Genomic DNA, 10,962 nt, shown 5'->3' with positions numbered 1-10,962 from the left:
TTTATGAGGAACTTGACAAAAATGGCGACTCTATACAATATAAAAATTTGGATATTTTAGAAATTTCATTTACCCATATATAAGTAAATGCATATATATATATATATATTAACATAAAAAAAAATTATAACAGATAATTCTGTATAACATATAAACATATGCTACCATACATTAAAAAATTTATGCGCATTTACAAGCGAATAGTACATATATATATAAATAGTTAGTATATAAGACAACATCAAAAAAAAAAAAAAAAAAAAGGAAATCCTTAAATTTCTAATTACTATATAAATAGTAAGAAAATATTTTAAGGAAGGTAAAACTACAAATTAAAAAATTAATTATTTCAATTATTTGTAATTAATTCTTATTGATCACTCAAATATTAAAAAAAAAAAAAAAAAAAAAAGGAGCATTTTACACACTTTAATATAAACCTTTAAGCTAACTATTACAAATGATTCTATTAAAAAGCTTTCTTTATTTTTAGATCCTTTTTCTTTTTAAAAAAATCATAATTGAGCTCATAATAAAAACAACTAGTTTCACATAATAGCACATGCACAATTTTATTTTTTTCTTCTCAACTTGTTCTCACTCATAACTTGTTTTTTGGTTCAAATATTCTGCTTATTTGTAACAAATGGTTCACAAATTATATACATTATTTATCAAAAAAAACTGAACTTGATTAAAAGACAAAGAAAAAAAGGCAACAAAAAATATAATGCTTTATTCTAAAGTTTCCTTTTTGAAGTTGTGTTACTTTTATGCGAAAAGTAATAAGAACAAGACAAATTATAAACATATATATATGTACATAAGATGTATGTAATTACGTTTTTCCCTTCATATACTTTCATTTTAAAAATAAAATTTGCTAAAATTTATATATACAAAGGTTTTAATGCAAATTTTATAAAAAAATTATAATAATAAATGAGCATGCTAAGCTCTTTTATGCTCTTTTGGAAATGAAAATGTACGTTTATTATATATACATGTGGTTCCTTTTTTTATGTTCATGAGGCAATTCGAAGTATTGAAGAACACAACTCCTTCCTATAAAAAGAAAAAAAAAAAATTAAATATTTTACATATAAATAAGCACAATATATACATATAATTGCCCAAAGGCACACACACACAAATATATATATATATATAACCCTAGCATGGTTTTTATTTGTCTCCATTTATCATCCGTCGCGTCATTTATTGCACACATCTGCTGTAACACCTTGACTGTTTTGTTTTTGTCTAAATATTCTAATGGTACTATTTCAACACCCACAATTTCAGCATTAAAGCCGTTGTTACTGTCATTACTTTTTTTATAAATAAATATTCCATCTGATATAAAAAACTGTTTTTTCTCTTTCTCATCAAACTCAACAGTTATTATTCCATTTCTTAATAAAGTAACTAATGGACTGTGATTATTTGTTATAGTGAAATATCCTTCAATTCCTACAGAAAAAAAAAATTTACAAAACATTAATTAGCTATTAATGCTTCTATTTTAAAATTTCTACTTTTTATCAACAAACCTGGAAATGAAGCCCTTTTAATTACTTGATTTCTAAATATTGATTCGCTGGACGAAGATATAGTTAAATATAAGTTGCTATTTTTTGCTGTACTAAAGAAAATTCTTCTTGCCTTGTTCAACATTTTTCTTTATTTTAATGTTTTCTTAGATGCACTTATGCCTCTTTTATCTTGATCTTACTTTATCTTATATTTTATTATTTTATTTTTTGTTTCTGCAATTTTCTCTTTTTTAATTTCTTTTTTACTTCTTTTTTGCTTCTCTTTTTTTTTTGCTTTTCTTTATACTTTTAAGTTCTTTTTTAATTGCATTTTGCGTAAAAAATTATTGTCACACAGCATGCTCGATATTCAATAAATTAAAAATCTATCCATAAAATATAAATTGAGAACTTATATTTTTTCTTTTGTGAAAATATGTTTGACCAAACAAAATTTGTAATATGCTTTTATGATATATAAAATCGAAGAAATGTTCAAAGCTATTCTTAGATTGTGTTATTTTTATTTTATTTCTTAAATTTTCGTACTTTTACATATATACATTTTATAATAAAAAAAAATTCTTGCTTTCTTTTTTCGTAGTACTACTGTTATTCACTTTGCCTGCGTTTTCAATTTCTCAAAAATTTCCGACTTCATAAAAAAAATTAAAGCTTGAAGATCAACATGAACAAACTTAAATATTTTAAATTATACTATTATTAAGGTATTTTATGAATCTGAATATCAAAAGTCCTTATATATATTTTTTTTAAAAAAGGCCTATTTATGCACACAAATAAACATATGAAAAGTAAAAATATAAATACACATATTTATTATGTATACGCTTAAAAAAGTAAAATTTGTTCTTTTATATTAATGCAAACGCCTGCTCTCATTTTTACATACTTAAATTAAAACAAAATATAATACTATAATGTTTACGTGAATAGTGGATATAATAATTAAGTATGCAAAAATGTGATTTCAATAATTAAATAATCATTAAAAAAAAGGTTAAGAAAAGTGCGCCCTAAAAAGATTTCACTTAAATAAGATGTCCCTTCAAAATATATACCTATTTACACCATTTTCAGATGTAATTACAAATTATTAAATGAAGGTTATGTAAACTCAACTTTTAAAAATTTGTTTATGTTTATATATTTACCATAATTGATATATATATATATTTTTTTTTTTTTTATGTCACTGCATTATACTCTCTTCACCTTTGAATTTTATCAAATTTCATGAAGTTTCTTGTGATCCGTATTATATTTTATTCCTATATTTTTTTATAATTACAATAATAGCAATTCAAAAAGCTTAATACCTTTGAGTATACTTTTTATATGCACCTCTTCAAAGCACTGAAGAGGAACTTTTTTTAATAGAATCATATTAAAATCTCCACACACCTATGTATAATATATAACTAGGAATATATGGCGAATTAGCATTAAAATAAAAAAAGTAAAGAATAAGCAGAAACAAAAATATTTTACAATAATGAAAGATAACAAAAAGAAAAAAAATAATAAAAATAGACAAACTAAATGTGATAAAACAATCAACATTTGTAATGAAAATGATGATGAAAGTACCAACAAAGCCAAAAAAGAAAATAGATCAAATGTAAATAATATTGGGAAAAACCAGAATAACGAGAAAAACATAAACCAAAAGAATTATTTAGAAAACTGTAGTATCCGAAGTGTAGGTACTTATGAAGATGAAAACGATAAGAGAAATGTATATTATATATTTGAAGAATTAATTCTGAATAAACATGTTAACAGTAGTATATACTATTATACATGGTTTTATTATTTTGAAAATATGATATTAAAACTGGATAGTTTTCTGAACTTAATATTGAATTATTCCTATTATCTGCTCAATAATTCTAGTACTAATATTAAAGGCAGTAAAAATAATAAACGTACTATATTGTTAACTCAGTCATCTCCTATATCCAAGCTAATAAATAGCAGCAACAACAAAAACAAATTCAAACTAGGTTTTAATAATAATTCATTTAAAAGTATCGAACAAATAATTATTCATAAAAAGGAAATTACGGCAAATAATAAAATAGATGAAAAGGAGATGAATATTATTAATTATTTAAAAAAGAAAAATATTAAAAGTATGATTTATATTAATGATATTTTTGAACCACAACGTTTATCTATGATGTTTTTGATTTATTCAACAGATGAAAAACAATGTGATGTATTTTTCAGTGAGGAACAACGTATTACAGAACAGCTAACTAATAGTACTCCTAAAAAATTAGACTATAATGAATGTGGTATACTAAATAGATATGATATTATCCTTATAAGGCATTCCCTCGAAATTATTTATTTATATAAAAACAAAAATATAAATACAATTTGTGATAATCACACATGTAATAGCACTGATCTGATAAGTAGTACAAAACCTATTTTAAAAAAAAATAATCCTAATAATGGTAAGTCTAATAAAGTGGAAGTAGATAGTACTTTTCAAGAGAATGGTACAATAGAAAAAACCAAATATCATAGTATGGTTACTTGGAGGCCCTATTTGAATAATTCTTATTTATTAAAATATAATATCGTGCTAGATGCATTAAGTGTATGTTCAGGAATGGACGGATATATTGATGATAAAAATTTTAATTTCGATGTTTTGATAAATGATGAATATTCTTATTTAATTCAATATAAAACAAAGCTATCAATTTGCAGATTAGTATATGCCGTTACATCTTTATTGAAAAAAAAAATGAAGCCAATTGTACTTTCATAAAAATAAAAAATAAGAAAATATCTGTCATTTCCCATATGTATATATGCATACATATAAATATATATATTTATATGTAAATTTATTCAACTAAAAAACAAAACTTATTTATTTTTATGCCCTATCAATGTAATCGAAGTGCTAATCTGTAATCATAATGGCATATATATACATATTTAAAGGCATATAAAAATATGTACATTTTTAATCCTTTTGTTAACTCAGATATATATTCCATACTGGTGGTACCACGATATACAATTCTGTAAAAACAACATCGTTGAGTCGACAGAATTCCATTTATACATTTTCAATGTAACACATACATTATATATGTGTATGAATATATATACAGATACATAATTAATACATCGCATTTCCATTATTTTATAATATTTAATCATCTTAACGTATCTATATCCTTAGGATTTTGGTCGATTTTTCTCCTTTATTTAGGAATTAAAAAAAGACATGTTGCTAAAAATAGGTTATAAAAAAGTAGACCCATTAATGTTAAGCATGGATGAAAAAGGTAAAAATATATAATAAATAAAAAAAAAAAATAAACTTTTGTTTTTGGTTTTTTCTTTTACATGATATTCGTCTTTTTTAATTGCAAAAAACTATATTTTATATCTATAATTATTAATTTTTTCCTTTTTTTCATTAGATATTGATATCTTCATCGATCAAGCTATACAGAATGATGCCACACTATGTACAAACAATAGCGACATAATTAAATATTACCTCAATGTAAACAATAAAAAAAAAAAAAAGTTAACTACTTTTTTTATATCATACTATACTTATACAGATTATCCTATCTTTTTTTTTTAATTTATAAATTTATATATAACACAGATTAATGAAAGGGCCAAGGTTTCCAAATTCATTTCAAAAGGAACATTTTTTGTGCTTACTAATCATCTTTAAAGCATACGACTTAAAAAGAAATTTTTTTTTTTTTAAATCTAAAAATTATTTTGAATTGATGTTTTTTTCTTTATTGTTTTGTTCTATATTACACACAGTTAAAAAAAAAAAAAATTATTCTGGCTTACACCAGAACATACTTTAAAAATTACGTATATATAAATTGATTTTTTAAAATTCGTTAGAATTTTTTTATGCAAACATTATTTTATATATATATATTTATTCCTCCTTTTTAATATAATCATTGTTTTCGCTTTAATTATTTAAATTTAAATTAATACTCTAATATTAACCTTCCTTCCTACTAGCAATTATTAATACACTCCATTTTTCTATATATTTTTATTATTATACCTTTGTATATAATTTATACATGCATTATTTGTTCATTTATTTAAACATTTTTCCATAAAGGTTTATTTTTATTCCTTTTCTTACTCTACATTTACTTAGAAAAAATAAAAAAATAATAATGATGTTAACTAAATAAAAAAAAAATGTACAAGGTACCATTACAAGCGTGTTCATTTCTGATATGCATACGAAGTCGTGCACAAATTTTATTTTATTTTTATTCTTATATTTGTTAAGTTGTTCTCAACATTAAAAACATGAATGATACTTCCTATTCTTTTTAAAATAGTTCCAATTAAGAAAAAAATAAAAAAAAGCTAGAATAAAAACAACAATAAAAACGAAAATGGATAAGTATAACACCTATATGTTAAGATATAATAAAAAAAAAATATGTGTAGAATTACTGTTTGAGTTAATTAAATATGAAAAAAGTAAAAATATTTCTAAGGTGGACTTTGAAAATGATGAGTTTTATAATTATCTAGAGAGCATTATTAAGTTGTTATTTAACTATGTATTTAACATAAATAAAGAAAATGATATTTATGACACAGAAAATAAATGTAGAACCAACTTCTATTCGAGCTCCTCTGAGAGCTTAAGTGATATACTTATAAATTCAAGTGAAGAGGATAATGGACCATCTGAATTTTTCTCTTTTCCTAAAATTAATACGAAAGAAGAAAAAGTAATATTCCTTCATGATAATTATGAAAATAACAATGAATTCGAATGTTTCCAAAAAAATACAGGAGATAATAATAAAGATCTAAAAGAAAACAATTTAAATACAAATATTTATGAAAATAATGATGCAAATGCTAATGTGAACTATTTCAGCAAGATACACGACCAAAAAGACAATGAAAATGAAAGAAAGCTTGAAAAAAAAACACAAGAAGAATTATTTTACAGAAAAAATGATAATTATATGTCTTACTTTTTTTTCTTCAACTTTCATTTAAATTGTAACAAAAATACTCAAACTATAAAAGAAAAAAAAAAAGTTGAAAAACAAATATTGAGCATTTACTACAAATCCTTTTCTTCAACAATCATTGATATTCTTTTAAATAACTCGAAAGTTGGCATTTCAGATATTATTTTATTCTTTATTTTTGATAACGTTGGTAACCTTGATGATATTAGCGTCTTTTTTTCAGAAGGATTTTATACTTTTGAAAGGATATATGCATATATTCATAATCATGTTTCTTGTAATCATAACATATCCTTAAATAAAGGTGAAAATGAATTCATTTTTACTCGTCCTTTTTTAAATTTTGAAAAATTTCATCAAAATGAATATGAAAACGAGAACCCAAAAGTTTACTGTAAGGATTATGAGGGGGCATCAAAAAAGGTTAAACACCACATAAAGGATCAACAGGCTGAAGCTCAAAAGGATATGGCCCCATTCAATAACGAAATGCATGGTATAATTAAGGAGTCGGGAACATATTATGATACATTAAAAGGAAAAAACGAAAAGAACGGTATCAATGATGATGAAAAGAAGAGAATCAATAAAAAATTCACAACCAGTTCAAAATATGAAAATGAAGAGGACAATATTTCCATATATGTGAACGAAATATTAAAAGAAAAAATCATAGATTCATACTTTTCGTTAGGAGATATGGAAAATAATGACATTTCTAAACTGAATAGTGCTCAGATTATAGACGATATACTAATCATAGAAAATTTTAAATTTCTCTTAAATAAATCATCAATTTTGCTTAATAAATTTATCAGTATATTAAATATAGAATTAGAAAAGCAAAAGCACTTCAAATTTTGTCTTGATATATTTTTTTTAAAAAACTTAAAGTTAAATTTTTTAGAAGCATCCAAACCTTGGATTTTTTATTGGTGTATTCATGCCATTTATATCCTATACAACGACTTGGAAATTGAGCAAAAATTAAGTAAAGGCACATTTAGTTACATAAAGAAATGTGTGTTCCTTTATTTAAATAAAATAAAAAATGAAAAAGACGCTTTTGGTGGTGGCTTAAATCAGTATACTCATATAGCAACAACATATGCTACTGTGTGTGTGTTCATATATTTACATGATGAAGAAAATAATTTTTTAAGTTTTCTAGATAAAAAAAAATTACATACCTATATACTTAAATTGAAATGTAAAGATGGCTCATTTAGAGTACACAAAAACGGTGAGATAGATATGCGAGGAACATATTGTGCTATATCCATATGTTCCATGTGTCACATACTAACTAATGAAGTAAAAAAAAATGTTGAAAAATATATCATGTCATGCCAGAATTATGAAGGAGGATTTACTAGTGAAAAGTTTCAAGAAAGCCATGGAGGTTATACTTATTGTGCATTAGCTACTTTATGCATACTTGGAAAAATTAAAAAAATAAATTTAAATAATTTAATGATTTGGTTAATTAACAAACAAGGAAACCTAGAAGGTGCATTTATGGGAAGAACAAACAAGTTAGTTGATGCTTGTTACTCATTTTGGATAGGATCCATTTTTTTTTTAATTAATGAGATTTATATATTAAAGAATTTCTTTCAAAAATATAAAAAGGAAAAAAGTCTTATTCATGAAAAATTTAAAATTGTTCGCAAAACTGGTTGCACCCATTTGAATGAGTTAAAAACTTTTGGAGTAACAGATTTACAGAAAAAGGATTCAAACAGTGAGAAAAACGAACAAACCGTACTATATTCAACAAAACAAAACAAAACATGTAACACCACTTCTTATAATACAAGTACATATAATAATAACAATGGTAACAGTAATAGTAATAATAATGACAACTACTGTAATAAAAATGAATCACTTACTTTTTTAACTGAAAAGAAGCTTATAGAACTGGAGATTATGGGTAAGAATAAAAATTTCTCATTTATTACTTCAAGCATTCTCAACGAACAGTTCCATTTTAAAAATTATAAAAATAAATTTATGGAAAATAAAGTTCTGTTTAATGTGAATTATCTAAAGCTTTATCTGCTTTTATGTTCTCAAGGTAATAATGGTGGAATGAAAGATAAACCAAACGAAAAGGTTGATTATTATCACACGTGTTATGCTTTAAGTGGCTTATCCCTAATAGAGAACTACATATTATCAAATATGCACTATAGTGAAGACACATACAATAATAAGGACAACATAAACAAATTAAACAAAATACATATTTTATACAATATAACTGTTTCAAAGGTTTTAAAAAGTTATATCTATTTTTCCCCCAATTTCCCACTAAGTGAAAACAAGATTAATCACAAAGTTGGGAAGGGTGCTTACTTGTACTTGAAAAGGCTAATTTATTAATATCACGCCTGCATATACATGCACACATATGTACGGGGATATATGGGTACTTTATATACATATAGATAGATACCATAAATAAAAAAAAATTGAAAGTTATCGATAATTCAGTTTCCCTTTCCATTGGAAATTTTTTTTTTTCTTTTCTTTTAATATTTAAATCGTTATACATTTGTTTAATATGATTTTCAAGCGGCTTACCAACAAATAAACTTTTAGTAATTTGTCATTAAAGTTAAAATTTTTTGTATTATATTTAATAAAAAAAACAGAATAGTAAAAACAGTTTTGCATACATATATATTCTAGTAAATATATCCTTTAATTCGTTTTTTTTTTAAGTTAAAATTTATTAAAGTCATTTCATTATTTTGAAGAACCAATAAAAATTTTAACTATAAAATTATTTAAAATATATTTAGAAATTTAAAAAAAATGATCTTTAAAAATAAAAAAGAAAATTTATAATAACAAAAGAGTAATTTATTTCATATAAAGGTTTAATAACTGAAAACTCTATTTTTCATTTTAAAATTTTCCGTTTATATCAGGTGGTCATAAACGTAAATAGTTTCACCTTTTTATTTATTTTTCCTTTAATGAATTTTTTTTTTTTTCATTATTCTTATAGCCTCTTGTTTTAACTCAAATATTTGTATTCACATATATATATCTATTTATATGTATGTATGTAATATATTATGAATATTTTCTTTTAAAGGAAAAGTTTTAAATATGAATTTTCCTTGAAAATATTAAGTTTTTAGAAGGGATAAAATTTTTTTTTTCAGTAATAATAGTACCAATAAACAGAGTAATACACTTTTATTTATTTTAAAAACTAATTTTTTACCATGAAAAAAGAAACGAAACGTGAGTTTTTATCCAAGTGTTTTAATGTGTTTAAAAATAATTTAATACCAAATTTTCGTGTAGCAAGGTATATATAAATTTTTATATTTTTTTTTATTTTTCATTTACCTTGATGTGTTAAAACATAAAACTGTTTTCGACAACGTACTTTTTACAATTTATGGATATACACAAATTTATGTATATATATAAATAAATGTTTACGTAGTGTTAATGGTTCCATTTGTCCATGAATTATTTTCCGTCTACTTAATACTTAAACAGTGAATTGATATTCAACCATCTCCCATATTTGTACATATTTACATCGTTTATATGTCTACAATATGATATAATGAAATATATTATTTTTTTCCTTTTTCCTTTTAGATGCGATGCACCAAAAATGTGGAGAGTTGCAATGGGAGGCGTCGATCCAGCTACGCCTCAAGCAGAGTCTTTTATTAATTTCCACAACCATACAGTAACATATATGGTTTTTATTATGTTTACAGTCCTTTTATCATTAAAGAGATAAATATTCACGAAAAAAAAAAAGGAAATACGAAGAAGAAAAATAATTAATGAGCTAAAAGAAAAAGAAATAACCTCAAGAAATTAAAAAAATTACTCTTTTTTTCGATTAATACTAAAATTGCGCACGCATAGATTACGCAGTTTTTATGTTTATATTTCTTTTATATATATATATATATATATATTTATTTTTTTATTTTTACTTTGATTCATATCAGTTTTATCATCTTTTTTTTTTTTCCTGCAACAAAATATATATACATTAACTACAGTGTGTAACTTTGCACATATTTAAAACATATATAAAAATAGGAGACACTATCTAGAAATTGAAATAAAAAACTTATAAATTATATGTATGGGCTAAACTTAAAAAAAAATATATATATACCCAAAAGGCAAAAAATAAAGTAAGATTAAACACAACAAACATTTAATTCCTACTCTTAATAATGCTACTGATATTTTGCAGAATCATCAAAATTTAAAGAAAAGGAAAAATAAAAAATTATACTAACTGCATATTACACAAAAATAGGATATCCATATAAAACTCCCTTAAAAAATATAAGTCAATGGAATGTGCTGGGCAAAAAAATATAAAAAAATGG

General features: G+C 23.1%; 4 protein-coding genes across 4 annotated transcripts; 3 read left to right on the top strand and 1 right to left on the bottom strand.

Annotated features, from left to right (window-relative positions):
- Nucleotides 1-1,025: 1,025 nt before the first annotated feature.
- Nucleotides 1,026-1,677, bottom strand: PmUG01_09056600 (mitochondrial ATP synthase delta subunit, putative; the record flags this gene model as incomplete). Its single annotated transcript, XM_029005282.1, has 3 exons — nucleotides 1,026-1,065; nucleotides 1,173-1,473; nucleotides 1,554-1,677. 3 exons carry the CDS (start codon nucleotides 1,675-1,677, stop codon nucleotides 1,026-1,028), a joined length of 465 nt encoding a protein of 154 aa, XP_028861886.1.
- Nucleotides 1,678-3,051: 1,374 nt separating this feature from the next.
- On the top strand, nucleotides 3,052-5,274 carry PmUG01_09056500 (conserved Plasmodium protein, unknown function; the record flags this gene model as incomplete). The annotated part of the gene is made up of 5 exons (XM_029005281.1): nucleotides 3,052-4,329; nucleotides 4,564-4,653; nucleotides 4,795-4,870; nucleotides 5,009-5,094; nucleotides 5,203-5,274. 5 exons carry the CDS (start codon nucleotides 3,052-3,054, stop codon nucleotides 5,272-5,274), a joined length of 1,602 nt encoding a protein of 533 aa, XP_028861885.1.
- A 703-nt stretch (nucleotides 5,275-5,977) lies between these two features.
- PmUG01_09056400 (protein farnesyltransferase subunit beta, putative) lies at nucleotides 5,978-8,962 on the top strand (the record flags this gene model as incomplete). The annotated part of the gene is made up of 1 exon (XM_029005280.1): nucleotides 5,978-8,962. One exon carries the CDS (start codon nucleotides 5,978-5,980, stop codon nucleotides 8,960-8,962), a length of 2,985 nt encoding a protein of 994 aa, XP_028861884.1.
- Nucleotides 8,963-9,816: 854 nt separating this feature from the next.
- Nucleotides 9,817-10,352, top strand: PmUG01_09056300 (conserved Plasmodium protein, unknown function; the record flags this gene model as incomplete). The annotated part of the gene is made up of 2 exons (XM_029005279.1): nucleotides 9,817-9,902; nucleotides 10,205-10,352. The coding sequence occupies 2 exons, from the start codon at nucleotides 9,817-9,819 to the stop codon at nucleotides 10,350-10,352; spliced, it is 234 nt and encodes a 77-aa protein (XP_028861883.1).
- Nucleotides 10,353-10,962: the final 610 nt, after the last annotated feature.

Source organism: Plasmodium malariae, assembly GCF_900090045.1.
Source record: "Plasmodium malariae genome assembly, chromosome: 9".
In the NCBI taxonomy this organism is placed as follows: Eukaryota; Apicomplexa; class Aconoidasida; order Haemosporida; family Plasmodiidae; genus Plasmodium; species Plasmodium malariae.
This window is presented reverse-complemented; position numbering and strand designations above follow the sequence as displayed.